At 41.1% G+C, this 17311-nt stretch overlaps 1 protein-coding gene across 2 annotated transcripts in view; it reads right to left on the bottom strand.

The window, feature by feature from the left end:
• LOC128831018 (zona pellucida-binding protein 1-like) overlaps positions 1-17311 on the bottom strand; it is a 48461-nt gene that overhangs the window by 1414 nt on the left and 29736 nt on the right. Inside the window, exons 5-9 of one of the 2 annotated variants that reach the window (XM_054017047.1) lie at positions 14203-14370; positions 12349-12425; positions 10225-10390; positions 5960-6121; positions 5252-5324 (exon numbers count right to left, since the gene is read on the bottom strand). In XM_054017047.1, the coding sequence (XP_053873022.1) occupies positions 5252-5324; positions 5960-6121; positions 10225-10390; positions 12349-12425; positions 14203-14370 (646 nt within the window). The remainder of the gene's footprint in view (positions 1-5251; positions 5325-5959; positions 6122-10224; positions 10391-12348; positions 12426-14202; positions 14371-17311) is intronic. The other variant, XM_054017048.1, reaches the window with a different exon arrangement.

The following is a 17311-nucleotide window of genomic DNA, read 5'->3' as shown; positions in this document are numbered from 1 at the left end:
AGATCAGTATGCTAGGACCCTGCCAAATCCCCTGCTTAAAACCTGCAACTCCACAACAGGAAGGATTAACTATGGGCATGAAGATTCCCAGGGAAGGGAGATCTCACAGCCTGCTTGGAGTTTAAGATCAGGGAACTCCAGAGACTCCAAAAAGACAAAAGCAGACATCCCCTTTGGGAGGCAGCAGTTTGTAATGTTAATGAGCAAGTAGGGTAAAAATCAGGGTTAAACCCTTTCTTGGTGGTTGCTGGGGCTTTTGTCCCCCCAGACGCTGTCACAGTGCACCATGCGGCATGTCTGGGTATGCGAGAAGCCTGTTCCTCCTGTGCAGCCCTGTCTCAGGCTGCAGCCTACTAGGAATTGTGTGCCTGGCTGGCTCTCAACTCAGGGACCCTCGCTCTGCCAGGGAAAGGTGCTAAGAGTCAGGCAGCAGTGGAATGGGATTTGTGCCTTGTGATCATCAGCCAGCCCTCGCTTTGCCAGGGAAAGGGGCTCAGAGACTAAAAAGTGGGAAGGAGTCGGTCTCTATGGCTGCAACCCAATGAAAGGATAAGAAGCACTAGAGACAGCCTGTGCCCAGAAGCTGAGGCACATGAGGACTTTATTCCCATGCAGCTGCACCATCATGGGATAACAGGGGCATAAGTGAGAAATCCCTTCCCATGGTCAAGAGCTCCTGATTTACTGAGTATAAAGCCCTGAGTGGTACTAGGTCACTCTTGCAGAACTTACTAGGGTCCTAGCCAGCCTGCAGGAGCTTCATGTCGGGCTACCAGGGTCACCTAGGGGGCTATTCTCCTTGGTTGGAGCATCCCAAGACCAGGATGAATAGCGTGCTACTGCCCTCCAGTCAAGGGAAGCACTGCATACACATACCATCAAAAAAAGAAAAATCTCACATGGTTCTCCCAGGATAGGAAGCCAGTGGCTCACGACGAGCTCATTATTAATAATAAATACCTTCCCTTCAAGCAATAATGACACAGGGTTTCCTGTACTCTCCTTTGTAAAGACATCATACAATTAGAATGTGGACATCTGTTAAAACTAAAATGTTAAACTAAAATGTTGCATAAACACACCAGGATACTTCGTAAGTTTTGGGAACCTAAGGTTGGTAAAGCAATAGCCACACCACCTACCGAGTCAAACCTTGTTCCAAAAGATGCCTTACACCATAAGAGTGAGGACACTCTACTAAGAAATGTAAAATCCTTGGCTATAACCATTCAGACCAAAAATATTCTTAATTAAGAGCAGAGAATACCTACGTGGTGGCAAACAACTGGATTGTTGTCTAGGGGTATGGTCTGTGCTTGGAGTGCAGGATACCTTGAGTTCATATTATAGTCAAATCCTTACAGTGGTGTATAAAATATTCTTCCTTGTTAACCTTTCCTGGCTCTAAGTGATTTGTGACGAGCAATAGCTCCTAACTTTAAAAAAGTAGTGCTTAAACACTTGAGTAGCCAACAATCAGACCCAGATTCCCCAAACAAGGACTCTGTGTATCCAAATTCACAGGTGTGAGAATGTTGGGGGGAAACATTAGAGAAAGTAGTAGCTGAGAATGCAGAGAAGCCTGAGTCCTCACTATCAAACCAGCAGAGCAATCTGTCGGTCACTACCAGCACCACTGCTGCTGAAGGAAAGGGCTGTTCTCTACGAGAGGGAAAACTGAAGCAGGGAAATCGCTCTTTCCAAACCAATAAAATCCTCAGCATGACAAAAAATTAACATTTTAGTTTGAGAGCTTACAATGCCTATACAAGACTCTTCCTTTGATCTACTCTCTGCACCTCCACTCCTAAGGAATGGCTGGCCAGGGAAACAGAGCTACTCCTAACTTGCCAGCTGCTAGAAACTATTCAAACCCACTGGTTGTTTAAAATGAAGACTAGCTTGAGCCTAACAGAAAATTGTTCACCCAGAGGTCAAAATAGGCCTAGGTCTGACCACAATTTTACCACCATGGTAAAGATTTACAAAGATCCAAATTTTCACTGCACTAGTCATTTCTTGGTAGTGGTCATCTACAGCCAATTGTCTCCATCAACTAGGTTTGCTGGCTCTACACATTGCTTTCACCCCTGGCTGGGATTTCACAAAATCTGTTGTGCAGAACAGCTGCAATGCAAAATTAGGCATTTCTAAATCATGTCTGAATTTCCATTTATGGACAGGTACATACATTAATTCAATTCAATTTTCATTCTAGATTCTTGCATACAAACTATGGAAGCATGCCTTGCAGGGTGGGGAGACAATCTGGAAGACCAGACAACTTGGGTTATGGGTTCTCACAGAAAAGCAGGCTCCAGCTCACAGCTTGTGTTGTACAATTTTCCAAAATCTCAGCACATGAATCCTTTTAGTTCATTTCAACAGCTGAAGTGTGAGAACAAAACATAGGAATAGCCATATGGGATCAGACTTGTGGCCCATTAAGTCAGTACCTTATGTCTGACAGTTGCCAGTACCGGCTGCCTCAGAGAAAGGTGCAAGCAACTTAGTATCGGGCAGTTATGTAATAACAGTAATAATGATGATACTGATTATCATCACCACAACATTCTGGAGCTCTTAGTTGCTTGAGAGTTTCTCAGGGGTGGTTGGCAGAGTCCTACAGCTTAGCACTAAAGAAAAGTAGGAACCAGTCCTCACAGTGTTCTTTAAGTTGGCACAATGGAGTCCCTATGTAAAGATCATCAGGTGTCAAAATTAATCAAACAGGCCAGATTAGACACACTTGTGACCATAATTCCTCTCTCTATACAAGAACCACACTGCTGCTGTTGTGAGGAAAGGGTTATGCTTATAGCTCCAGAAATCTATCTGCCTAAGTCTGTCTTTCCATAACTCCTGGGAGATACTTTTCCCATCATTTTGTTCCAATTTTTAAAACTGCTTTAGAATGTGGGGCATAAATGGGTATTGCTACAGCTTTACAGATACACATGAAGCATCACATATATGCCAGTTGTATCCTGTGCATCTCATTCTATCTAAAATGCCAAGGCCTTTGGACCTCAAAGTTGCTGCAAGCAACATGTTAACATCCTGTACCAACTGGCATCTGGGAGACCATTCATGAAAGGAATCAAGGCTCCTTCTGTAAGGTCCCTAATGGCATTGTGGGAACAAAGTGTCTGTGCCGCATCTGAGGAACATTTTCCTATTAGGGCGTCATTCCTCGGAGAGGCATCCTTTGGTAAAGAGATGCTAGGGGGCTGGATCTCAAATAATTCCTTACATTACAAAGCTTTTGCTTTATATGGGGGAAACTCTATTTCTACCTATTATCCTACTCTAATAATTGTTAAAATTCTGCTTTAGCCTCTCCCCTCCCCCACTCCACTTTTGTGAATGTCTGCTCACCGCTTTCCCATTAGTGGTGAAGGAGGAGAGAAACTACAGCAGAATGAGAAATTCACCTAATAATTTTCTTCCTTTTAGCAGCTTCTCTCCTCATTCAATCTACCCTAGTAGTCTGGTAAATAACTGGAATACAGTTTGTAACAAATTGAACTTTTTACTCCCCTTTGAAGCCCTACTTATAGAATTGCCTAAAGGGTTAGTAAATGTAATTTCTACTTATTGTCTTAATGCTAATAACTGGCTGCTGAAGGGTTTCTACAACAGTGGACAAACTCTTCTGGTGGCCTGCGTGGAAGGGTGTGGCTTAATCCTTGTGCCTCCAGCAACAGCAACTTTGGACAGCCTCTGAATTGCACGGGTGAGGTGCATGACCCTTTTGTGGTGAATGAAGAGAGCAACTGGTAACTGAAAATTATCAGGTAAGAAATTTTTCACTGTGAGTGAAGCAAGTTACCCCCCTGCATCATGGCAGCAGAGAACTACGTAATATAATGAAATAAATGTTAGAAAACAAATTAATGTCAAACTAGGGACACCCAGGGCAGCCTGAGGGCTAAATGCAGCCTCCCTCATCCTGAGCAAGATTGTTGGTGACCTTTAATCAGTATAGGCCTGATCGAACTCCCATAGAAGACAATAACCAGCATCGAGATTAATCCATCAAACAAAATACTGGTACAAACTAAATATGGGCCTCTGCATTTATTTTTATACAAAATCAGGGGTGAAAGTAACTTACAGGACTTACCGGTACTGCCGGAGTCCTGGGGGGGCGTGGCCTCAACCGCAAGAGGTGGGGGCTCTCAAGATTTAAAGGCACTGGCTGTGGCTGGGAGCCCCAGGGCCTTTAAATCAACCCAGAGCTCCCAGCTCTAGAGGTGGCCGGGAGCCCCCGGGGCTCAGGGGCAAATTAAAGGGCCCGGGGCTCCGGCCACTGCAGAGCTTCGGGCCCTTTAAATCCCGGCCCCAGCCCGGCAGCTGGGCTCAAGCATGGATTTAAACGGCCCGGAGCTCCTGCGGCTGCGGGGAGCCCCAAGCCCTTTAAATCCCGGCCCCAGCCCAGCTAACGGAGCTGCGGGCAGGATTTAAAGGGTGGCGGGGAGCCCAGAGCCCTTTAAATCCCCACTGCGGAAGCCGGTGCCTTCCGGCACAGTGTACTGGCTCTTGCCGGTACACCGTACCAGACCGTACCGGCTTACTTTCACCTCTGTACAAAATGTATATAAATGTGTATACTGATAAGCTGGAGACCTCTGGCTCCTGGTAAGTTGTGCGTGTGGGCCTCACTTTCATAGTTTGGTTACCCTGACACAAACTCTCCACAATTTCCATAGCATTCTTCCATTCACTGCACCAAAGGATGGAGGTTGTACTCTGCAAACCACAGCTATCCAAGGTCCGCCAAATGCAAGGACATTTGCAAAGGTTTCTGGCCTGTGCACAGCTGCCCAACCCTATTGGCTTATTATAGCCCCAAGATGTGCATCCAGCAACATTTGTGGTTGCCAGCTGCTCCAGAAAGTCCCTTCAAGGGGGTTAGGGAGGGAAGGGTTTGCTAGTACAGAGGAGGAAGTAGGATAACTTAGTGCTGACTGTCTGCAGCAACTTACACTCTCTGCCTGTGCTGATTTGAGTGGGTGAGAATAAGTGGAGATCTACCATCTCCTGTGCATCTAGCACCCAATGCTTAGAGGCCAGAGAAGAGGGGGAGAGTGTCCTATGGAAACAGCACTTCCCTCATTTGTACTCCAAGATCAGATCCATTGTCACAGGCTCCCTTCAGTTTCTGTAAGTGAAGGGATGTACAGGGGTCCTACCTACAAACAGTATTAAAGCATAATAGAAATAGATGCAATGCCATAAAGGTTCTTACACCCAAGATGTCACTAGGATAAGGCTTGTTCCTAAGGAGGAAATTAAGAAAACAATCCAGATTTGCAGAGTTCCTGAAAAAGATGAACAAAAACAAAATAAAACCAATAGAAACCACTTCACATATTTATCTTGTTTCCTCTTGTCTAACTGTAGCATATGGACAGTCTGAATGGGGAGCCAGAACGGTAAGACTGAAACTCAATATTTGTGTGGGAGCCCAAAAGAAATCATCAAAGCTTAATTTGGAAGTATTTCAACAACTAGCCATAGGGCTTCATTCTTATGCTGTATTTTCTTTCTGTTAATGACAGCATATTGACCAGGTAATCAAGAAACAAGGGGCTTGATTCTCAGTGACTCTCCCATCTTGCATTGTCCTGCACACTAGTGCAAAGTGAGTGCAAATCATTACCATTCTGATTCAGTAAAATTATACACCCTCTCTGCACTCACTTGACCTGGTGTAAATGACCAGACAAGAGAGGATTTGGGTCCAAGGACTGGGAAATGGACCCGGGTCTTCTGTTTCTAGAGCATGATACTAGATGAGGCCATTGAATAAGTCAGGTAGGGGAGATTTCTAAGAAGTTTGTTAGCTCGGGATAGAAAGCACATACATTTGCGATAAGAATAATTAAAAACTAGCAATTCCATACCACTTCTATCACTGTCAATCCAGTGTACTTCTTTACTGAAAATAACTTACCGTGACACTCTCTTTCAGTTTTGGCTCCTCTTCTATCACTAGTTTGTGTTTTTGGACAGTTTTTGCATGCAGTCTGCCCGTACTTTTTATTATAGGACCCTGATGCACAGAGAACACAGGTGGTATCATATCTTGCACTGAATCGACCAGGTGGGCATGTTACTAGTTAAAAAAAAATGTACAATAGAGTAAAAATGGATTTTAATAAACATGCATTAGATTGTTTTATTTGAATAATTTTAATTATTGGCCTGTATACGAGGAAATACTGTTTGTCCTTTGCTGACCAAAGGCCTGGTGAACATGGGGTTTTAAGGCGAAGTTGGTTATCAGTGATTTGAAAATAAAAAGTCATCTAAAGCTCAAATTTAGTTTAGATAGTAGGAAAAAAGAAAGAAATCACTGAGATTGAAGCTAAGTGTGGAAGGTTTCCACCTTAAAGGAGACCTGCAAAGAGGAAAAAAAAACAGGTTTGGTCCTTTTCCCCCTTGGTTTGATGTCTAAAGAAGACCTAAATGGGTTTTTGTTGTTTAATAACTGGAAGAGTGAGGAGGGAAAAAGAGGAGATTGGGAATGGCTCTCAGTCAGTAGTTGAAGACATGGGGCTGAGAAATTTTAGCAGTTTTTCTTTCAACTTTTTTAGGTATTTGAGTTAGGTTTAATAGGATTTTCAAAAAACAAATCCCACTGACTTTTAAATCAGTTCCCCTCCCAATTAATCAGATTACAAAGTCAGAATAATACTAGCTCACTGGTTATTAATAGCATGTTCTTGAGAAAACAGGGTAGGCAAGACTGTTTCCGCTGTTTACAACAAATAAAAATAAAAAAAAGTAAAACTCAAGTCTAGCCTTCTTTATACACTATAAAAATAGGAAAAACTCAAAAACATACCCCCCACCTTTACACATCACCTTTAAAGAATGATCATTGCCAAATGTATGTTTTGACAAATTTAACCTAAGGTACCCCGCTCCTAGCTGCTGAAACCCAGTGACAAGCCCCAAAGGCCCAAATCCTCACAGGTCCCTCCAGCGATGAGGAAATTAGTGAGAATGATATGAATTACTTGACGATAGTGCTGGGTAGATGCTGGGGGAAAGTATTTGTGAACACTTTTGCAAAATCTGAATCACACATCTATTTGCCCATGTTCACATCCTTTCCTGTCTGATTTTCATGAGCAAAGTTCTGTTCATACAAGCGTTCCTGGAAAACATATTTCAGACCCGTACCTGAGACTTACTTAAGTAAAACACTAAAGCTATTTTGTGATGGAATGAAATTGTTAAGGATTAGATTATCCACTCAGGAAATATAAAAAATACCATGTGATTTAGGGACCCAGTTGCAACACTGGACTAGCAAAGTCTAGATATCTAATAATAGAATGCCATGAGCAATAATCCATAGGTTGAAATTTGGTTACCTAAACTATTTATTGAACAATTGTAAATAACGTATTGTAAAAATCTTGATTTGTTCAGTGGATACACAAACAAAAAAGGGCTAAATTAATCAAGAACTGCAACCCATTTGGCCACTTGTAATGTGACTGATCCACATCACAAAGAATTTATAAGAACACTTTTCTAGTACTGAATATTTTTCAAAAAGACTTTGAAGCTTAGGCTCTCTTTGTGTGGAAGAGCATGTATTTTATCCTGTCAGTTTGTCTGTTCAGCTCCTCTATGGAAGTTGCAGCATGGAGTGTGCTACCTCAAGAATTCCAGAAAAGTGTGGTGTCATAGAATTAATGTTTTTTTTATTAGTTCCATCTCTTTTTTCCTGAGCGGGCTCCATTGGATTCATGTCTCCACTCCCCCTTAACTGTTCCAATATTTTTAACATAGTTGGAAATGTTACACTACCTACATATGCATCTTCCAACCACAGAAGTTTCTGTAGTTTCCCTGTCCAGATGAGGCTGTTAACCCTCCACACTGCAGTCCACATTAATGTCTTGTTAGCCTTCTCTGCTCCCCAAAATGGAGAATTGTGTTCCACTTTACACAGTCCCCCCCTTTCTGTCTCAAGACCATTTAGGGCTTGTCTTCTCTGCAGTGTTAACTTGGGCTTTTAACATGGGTGTTATCCCTTATCTGGCTCCCATCCACACAGAACAAACCTCCTCACTCACGTTACATCTGGGCCAGCTGGCCCAGCCTGAGTGCTGCTTACACCTGGGCTGGAAATCTGCCCACTTTGCAGTGTCGACCCAGGATAAACACTTGCTGATAGTCCTGTGACGTTGCAGCCTATATAATTTTATAAAAATATGTTGAGTGAATATAATGTAACTGGAATATGCTTCATGCAAAAGGTCTCTTGTAAGGTATCATTACAAAGCTTATAATCTACTGAGTGTGATCATCCTATCTGTATAAATGTACCACTCTTGTATCTAAAACTAGAAATATGAAATACAACTCTGAGGGCCTTTTTTGTAATTATGCAAAGTGTGGGCCATTACTGGTGGTTTGGAATCTTGATGTCTCCCATTAACCAGGACAATTGTCTGCAGATGGCTGTTTTTTACCTGTGAGTCTTCCTGTATACGTGTGTGCTGGCAAGTGGGCAATGAAGTCTTGCAGTGACGTGATCATGTCACCTGAACTGGAATCCATCTTTAACCTGGTGTCTTTCCATTGAGAAGAAGGGGGTGGAAACCCAGAGAGGGACAAAGGATTCCCGCCTTATGCAAAAGATATATAAAGGGGTGGAATAGAACAAAGGGAGAAGAGGAGCCATCATGAAGAATCCCCTAGCTATCACCTGAGCTGGAACAAGAGCTATACCAGGGAAAGAATTATGCCCAAGCCTGGAACGTGTCCAGTCTGAGGAAAAAACGCATCTCTGAGGGTGAGATTATCTGTATTCAGTTTGATTAGACATAGATTTGCGTATTTTATTTTATTTTGCTTGGTGACTTACTTTGTTCTGTCTGTTACTACTTGGAACCACTTAAATCCTACCTTCTGTATTTAATAAAATCACTTTTTACTTATTAGTTAACTCAGTATGTATTAATATCTGGGGGAACAAACAACTGTGCATATCTCTCTATCAGTGTTATAGAGGGCGAACAATTTATGAGTTTACCATGTATAAGCTTTATACAGGGTAAAACAGATTTATTTGGGTTTAGACCCCATTGGGGGTTGGGCATATGAGTGTTAAAGACAGGAACACTTCTGTTAGCTGCTTTCAGGTAAACCTGCAGCTTTGGGGCAAGTAATTCAGACCCTGGGTCTTTGTTGGAGCAGACAAGAATGTCTGGCTCAGCAAGACAGGGTGCTGGAGTCCTGAGGTGGCAGGGAAAGCAGAGGTAGTAGTAGTCTTGGCACATCAGGTGGCAGCTCCCAGGGGGTTTCTGTGATCCAACCAGTCACAAGTCCTTCAGTGCCTTTACACAATTCCCTGTGTGCCCAGAAGGACAGACAAGTTCTCCCACAATTTTCCGGGAAAGACCCAAAGCCGCCCATCTTACTGCAGTGCTAAGAACCATGGAATATGCCCCTCAGAAATCCTAGCACCTCACAAAATGCATACAGCACCAGTTAAGTGGATGCACTAGAATATGGGTGCCCCACACCTAAGCTAGGACAAGACGAGTGCTCACGCATGAGTTCCAATAACTGAATTAACTTGAAAGTGAAGACATACACTTAAAGGCTTTTAAAAATATGCCCCATTAAAGGTTTCTTTCTAGTTTTGAGCATATGGAGTCCGCTCTGTGTCCTGGTCTACTTGTCTTAGAATCAAACTCAAATCCTCTCTGTTTTCATTTTTAAAAAAATGAGTTTGGTGCACGTGGACAATGTCAGATTTATAGTCCCAGGGCTTGTCCACCTGAGGATAAAAAGTATATTTTCAAAACTCATTAGTTAACACATTTTAAAACCGCAGTGTAGAGATGGCAATCTGTGTTTTAACATATTAGCTGATTCTGTTGTAAGCTAGGCTTTCTATAGGGTTCACCAGGACCAACTAACATGGGTCACACCACAACTTTCCCTGTCTACACTAGGGTCTTAAAACATTATAGGTAATGGGGTTGCAAAAAAATATACCTTTTATCCTAGGGTGGAGAAGGCCCAGAGACTGAAGATCTCTGTTTATACCACAGCCTTGAACCATGGTACATGTAACCATACTGCTAATTATTAGGATGTCTTCCATTTGCAGGACGGGAACGACAACACCATATTTTTCTTGAGGCAAGTAATTCGATATTATTTTCCAAACAAGCCTTGGACACTCACCACAGCATCCTGGACACAGCGTACTGTTGTTTATATTTTTACCAAATCCTGGTTTGCAGTGATCCACTTTCTTACCAGTAAGGGAGCCAGAAATATAATGTATCTGGTGAATGTGATCTGATTCAGAATTTTGTACTTCAAAGAATTGTTTAATCTTAGTGTATGCCTAGAAGTAAAAAAAAAAAAAAAAAAAAAAACCAAGAAGAAATAAGTTATTCAGATTCAAATCGCAAGACATCTAGCGTGGCAGCACGGGAACATATGAGAGAGCAAAATGCCTCCGTCTACCTGCACTGGATACTAGCATCATGGCTATCGGATTGGGAGGAGAAATAGGCTCTGCAGAAGTGCTGAGCCCTCCCCACTTTGCATAGGTGGGTTGGAGGGGGCAGAATGGGACCAGGACTGGGCAGAGCCATGGCTCCGTACACCTCCACCCCCAATGCACCAGCCGGCATATCTCCAGTCACTCAATGGGGAACGTATGCTGTACCAGGTACAGCGCGGCACAGTTTTGTCCTCCTTGGAGCAGAAGGGGAACCAGGAGGGAAGATACTTTGGATCAGCACAATACCACATTGCCTCTTATTCTGGGCTCATGGCAAAGCCATAACTGAGCCCAAAATTATCACATGGCACAAACAGGTTTGCACAGTCTTTAAAAACATATAAGAAAGCCTTAAAGACGATCACAGGAGTAACATCAGACAGCCTAGGGGACAAGGCTTCCGAGAAACATGAGGAAATAAGTCATTTCTGAAATAACTCTTCTCCCTTCACCCCCCCCCCCCCCAAAAAAAAAAAATTCCTTGAGCTATTGTCAGTCTTTTCTTCATGGCATCAATTCTATTCTTCCTGCGCCCTGGCATTCAATTTCCTAGTATTCTCGTTTGTTGTGTGTAGTTGGGACAGTTATGTCAACCAGCTGCCAGACTCCTGACCCACTGGGTCAGCTCAAGGGGAAATGTGGGCAGGGAGGAAGGGGTCATTACTAGTAGCAGCAGCAGACTGCACATCACATCACACATACAGTTTTGAAAATCTGTCCAATCAGCTAAGAAAGGAAAAAAAGATGAATAGCGGATCAGATCCTCTGAGTATACACTTCATGAATGTAACTGTGTGCCAGTTCCTAGAAGGAAAAAATTAATGGGTACACACAGAATATTGATTACAGTGCACAAGATCAGGCTGACTCTAACTTTGGTTAATCAGCACGTCACATTCTGAAGGAGCTACAGCTGTACCTGACACAGTGAATTTCTCCTAGACCAGTGCATGGCTATTCAAGAATTCAACACACAGTACCAGGTACATCATCCTGCACTTGTCGCATACTCAGTGGCCCAGTTGTTGAAGTACTATTTCAGAGATACCCTGTCTACTGTCTTGCCCAGAAGAGGTGGACAAGGCCATTCAATACAAGACTGGTTTCACCTTTACTTGCATGTAGAAAGATGAGAAAAGTATAACGGTGATGCCAAAGCTCCAGAGAAGAACAAATTATGATGCTCAGAAATATAATGGGACAGGAGAGGATAAAGAGCACGATTATTCAGCTAGGGCAGCAGTGAATCAATCAGTTTATACTGTAAAGGTATATTTAAAAAAACCAAAAGTAATAGAACACTTGGGAAAGGTACCAAAATGACAGCCCTGTAGACTGAAGGCCTCTGATTAGCCAAAAAATGGGCATCAGCAGGGCTTCAAGCTTGTTTCTGAGGAGCCAGTTCTAGGGTGAGAAGGCAGTTCGATCTCCAGCCCTAACTGATTCTTGGTTTTCCTGTTGATTTTAACAACAGGGGTGCCAATTAATGCCAACTGTGACTATGGTTGCCACCAAGTATTTTGGTTTGTCAACAAAAAAGTGTTTAGGGGGGTTATTTTTGGATGTGATGTTAGAATGAATCAGTCTCTAGAAAAGCACCAAAGTATAAAGTGCCATTGTTTCAAACTCTTCACGGAAGTACCTCAGATTCCCTATTAAATGCAATACTAATGCAGTAAGAGTCCTTTTCTATCTATCATGACTTTTAATATAACCACAGTGTGAGAAAAATGTGATTAAGAATCAATGCTTCAAAATATTGCATTTTTATTATTTTCTTAATAAAACAGTTGTACCTTTTTGATGTAATTGGTGGAGTTTTCACATTTTGAACTTTTACAGGACTCTGCAAATGCCAGTGCAAAAGGAAAAACTGGAAATTAACAGAGAAAGAAGGATATTTAATCTTTTAATTTGAATGTTTTATGTTAATCTGTGAGGGGTCTAAAAAGTTTTGTCTATTGAAAATTCCGAGAGTTTATAGGGCTGGTAGAAAGTGGGAAGTGGGGTGAGGTGTAATTAAACTGTCTGGGGAAAAAAAATCTGCTTTTTGTCATTTTTATCTGCACTCTAGTTGCTTGGTAATGGTCATCAAGCATGGAATCCAAGAATAGATGCCATAATTAATTTTAACAGATAAGGTAGCTAAAGAGACTAGACATATATATATACAGAAGTATAACACAAGCAGTTACTCTAAGCTGGTAGTTCCCATTTTAAAATTGATTTAGGATGAAAAAAATAGATTGGTCGGAGAAACTATTATGATTTTGGTCTAAAATTAACTGCCTGCAGGACTGAAGAAAGAAGCCCCCCCCCCCCCCCCCCCCCGCGCGCGCGCACACACACCGCATGATGAAGCGTTGCATAAGTGACTCACTGCAAGTACAAATGTTTTCACTTTATTCTGAATCACCATTCCCAATGGCAGGATACCAGATTGAATGCAGTATGGTCTGCTCTAGTATGGAAACTTTTGGAGCAATGTAAATCTATCATTTTTGAAATTCCTCATTTAACTTACAGAATGTGAACAGACTGTGACAGCAGATCTGAATCCCTTATCTCTATTTCATCATGTTGATCTTTTCCCCAAATGAGTGGATCAGTAACCTAATACAGTTGAGTTCATCCAACATTTATTTAATCTATCCATTCTATGTATTTATAATGTGGTTATCACCACTGTATAGCATGTAGGTGCAGACAGATAATCATATAAACAATTGGAAATTGCAGATATGAGCTTTCTTGATCTGTGTCAATTGGTAAAAGTTCCCAATTGCTTTAACCTATTTAATGAAGAATCAATCAAAATCTCTATTTAATTTAGAACTGTTATTTGAATATGCATGAGAGATCTCACACAAAAAATAATGAACAAATTAAAAAACAAACCATAAGTTGATTGATTCTTTGTTTGCATGATGCTTGAAATAATGGCGGGGGGAGGAAAGAGAGTTTTTTTCCCTCCCTTGTAAAATAAATACAAATTACTGTAGGAGAGTAATTCAAGTAGAAGTTTTTAATGTTGATATATATTACACTGGAACTAATATTTCCAATAGAAAAAAGTTTTCTGTATCTAGCTTATTTTGGATATCCAGCTTCTGTGTGTTAGGTTTACTTCTTTTTATGCTCAGCGATTTTATTATTTTTTGTACATAAAATTATCAAAAATCAAGATAGATAGCTCCTATGATCTTAGTTAATGGTGTAAAAGCTGATCCTTATACATTGGAATTAATTGTTTAACCCTCTATCTAAGTTAATCTAAGGTATTTCTGGAGAATCTATTACCACAGCATCTGGGCTAAACCTCAAACTAGACTCTAGAGACTGAAGTTAAAGTATTTATGACCTGATGGTATACTTTGAAATCACTGGGGAATCTTGACATTGATTTCAATGGGAGCAGAATCAGAATCAAAAGAATTAACTGAGTTGTGAAAATTGAGGGCAAACGAGATACTTCTAATAGTATATGATCTATAGTTTTTGACATGGAAACAGATGCAAAAACATATTTTACCGCAAATATCATGTATCGTTTTTCCTTCTTTGCTATATGTAAATCATGCAACATTTCCTCATGTATGTCATTTGTAAGTAACAGAATATTTAATTTAATAGAAAAATATATATCTTACCCACAAACTGAAATGTAAGTTTGTGTGTTAGCATCGCCATTGTATCTGTAGCTGCATGGCATTGTGTGTTCCACTGCCGGATCTCACATTGAAGATCACGGATTAAGTTCTCCATATTTTCTAATAGTTGTTTTTCAAATGAAGCAACTGCATTGGTTTCACAGGTTTCTGTTTTGAATTCAGATGACAGATGTATACTTTTCCCTGGCTTATGATATACTATAAAAATGAAAATTCTCTCTCAATTATATAAACTTTCTATTGTATCTCATCTATATATCTCCTAATTAGCTATATCTCCATGTATTAAGATACAAAATTGTCATTGTGTGTGCCACTCTGAAGCCCAGAATGCCTGTTGAGTCACTGTCAAACGATGGAAACAGCTACAGACATGGTTGAGAGCACTTTTTATTCAAAATATCACCAATTATCATGAGAATTTGTGCTCCATTAGGATCCAACTGTTAAATTCTCAGCCATTCTGACTTTATGAATTACACCTGTGTGACAGCAAAGCATGTGTCTCTGCCTTGTCAAGAGTCCTCGACTACTGTAATAGCAGAGGTAACTCAACCAATCATCATCCTTTCTCTACAGCTAATTTGTATGCAACAATTTCATTGGTTGTATGAAAAACTGCACAGATGGTGGATTGCTTGGCCCAGCTGCCACACCCATGTGACAGCATGGGCTTTCAGCTACTAGTAAATATATAGTGCTTGACACTATAGTAGCTAAGCTTTGGTATATATTTTCTTGTTATGTATAATTCCTGATAATTTGTTTGATAATAGTCAAAAAGGTATTAAATGGGGGAAAACACCCTAGAATTAATGCAATGAAATGTTACTGCTGCAAAAACAAAACACTAAAAAGTCTGGAACTCTTAGAAACTAAGGTTGCTCTGGTAATGTAAGGGCAATCAAATTGTATCGATTTTACGGTCTACAATGAGAAGAAAGTAATAATTTAAAGTTGTATATTCAGCAAGTGAATCAGGAATAGAAAATAACCATGAGTAACACCGCTGTGTTAAGACTGCCTGAGCAGCTTAAACTTTTGGAATGTCCTAACTTTTGAGCACTTGTTCTCACGGTCTTAATGCTCAGTATCCACTCCAGTTGGAGAGCAATAGGCTTGGTTAACTTCCTACGGTATTGCTGTCTGCAGACACAGACTCTCCCAGGTGAGATGGAGCAAGGCAACAACAGCATGTGTGTAGCAACTGGAGTATTAAAAAAATTCTATTGTTTAATTTTATGCAGTAGTTAAGAAGTGATGTGTGAATAGTGAATCAGTCTAAACCAGACCCTAACAGAAACAGCTTTGGCTAGCTCACAAATTCTGTTCTTTAACTAGGGGTATTAGTGTTCCTTTTCATCTCAATAGTTATATTAGTAATTCTTTATCTTAGAGATTTTGGTTTTTATTATCCTAGTTTCTCTAAAGACATATCAACATGCTCTAGTGACTTTGGGAAGCTTAATATAGTCTGACAATACTTATGCACTAAACTAGATGCACCTATATAGTTTGACTTATCCTCTCCTTTACGTTGCTTGTAATAAATTAAACAAGAACTGATATCCAGACTATACGGCATTCATTCTTTACATATTTTTCTTTGTTATACTGTAAACTTATTCCCCTAGAAGATCTGTTGGTAGTCCATGTTTGTCAGCCAAGAGCATTTCACTTTGTCCTTTGGGCAAAATGTCCCTATTCAACAGTTGTATGCAGAATCCAGCTCTCAATTTGCTGATATGTTGCAAAATACTGAAGCTGACTATCTCAGTAATAATGTTTAAAGTTGATAGTGTCAGCTTCTTACTGTTATCTATTACCAAAGTGAAAGTGTTAAGCACTTTAAGTTAAGTAAACCTAAATGGGAATTGCTAAGTGCTCAGCATTTCTGAAAAACAAGACACTTATTAAATAATAACAACAACCTATTGTCTAACACTTTTCATCCACAGACTTTAAAAGTATTTTACAAAAGGAGGTTATTCCCATTTTACTGGTGGAGACATTGAAGCATGGAGAGATTAACTGATTTGCCCCAAAATCACACAGGAGATCAGTGGAAGAACCAGGAATCTAACCCATATCTCCTGACTCCTAAGTCAGTGCCCTAACCAATCAACCACACTGCCTACCTAAATCAGAATTTAGGAGCTTCACTTTAGCATCCATTTTTAAAATTCTGGATCTTATTTGTGACATCATGATGCTAATCTCAAGGATACCCCCTCCATCAAAATACATTTTTAATAATTTTTATAGGGTCTAAACCACAGCTACTATGCCAGTTATCTTGAAAGGAATATTGTAGTTTACATTCTGGGTATTTTTAACAGTCTTGATCAGGGGTGAAAGTAAAATACAGCTCTTACCCCTACGGAGCCCACTCCTCCCCCTGCCCCGGAAGGGGCAGGGCCAGGGTGAAAGTAAGTTACATTTCTTACTGGTACAGTCCAAACGCAAGCAACCCACCTCTCCAACATACTTCATACTGCCCATTGCATGACTTCAATATAGAAAATAAAGCTACAACTATTACCAGTACTGTCTGTAATAAAACCTTAATATTGGAATAAGCCTGAAAAAGCGAAAACTCACGGTCACGTTTTTCTCCTTATCCTCCCTCCTCCTCCAGCCAGGCTGTCGACGCAGCTAGGCTCCGCGTTCCCCTGACCCCTCGCACTCAGCAGGGGCTGCAGTGGCTCCCCTCTAGCTTGCAGCAGGGAGCAGGGGGACTGGCTGAAGGAGAAGCCTGCCCAGGATGCCTGCTGCCTACATAGGAACAGTTTAAATTTAGCTGTTCACTCTGCGGGATTAGGGGCCATTTATAACATCCTTGTTAATTTCACTCACAGTTGTTGGGGGGTGGGAGGTGAGACCAAGGCAGGGGCAGAAAACAATAGGTATTTGACTGCACATCTTAAAGCCAGAGCTAATAAAAGCCAGTGGAAGGGGAAAACTCACTGTCACATTGGTTTCTCTTCCTCCTCCTCCAGCCAGGCTGCCGAGGGGGCTAGGCTCCATGCTTCCCCTACCCCTAACCTGGCACTCAGCAGGGGCTGCAGCAGCTCCCCTCTAGCTTGCA

This window comes from Malaclemys terrapin, chromosome 2 (assembly GCF_027887155.1).
Source record: "Malaclemys terrapin pileata isolate rMalTer1 chromosome 2, rMalTer1.hap1, whole genome shotgun sequence".
Classification (NCBI taxonomy): domain Eukaryota; kingdom Metazoa; phylum Chordata; order Testudines; family Emydidae; genus Malaclemys; species Malaclemys terrapin.
The sequence above is the reverse complement of the archived record's forward strand: the minus strand, read 5'-3'. Positions and strand labels throughout refer to the sequence as shown.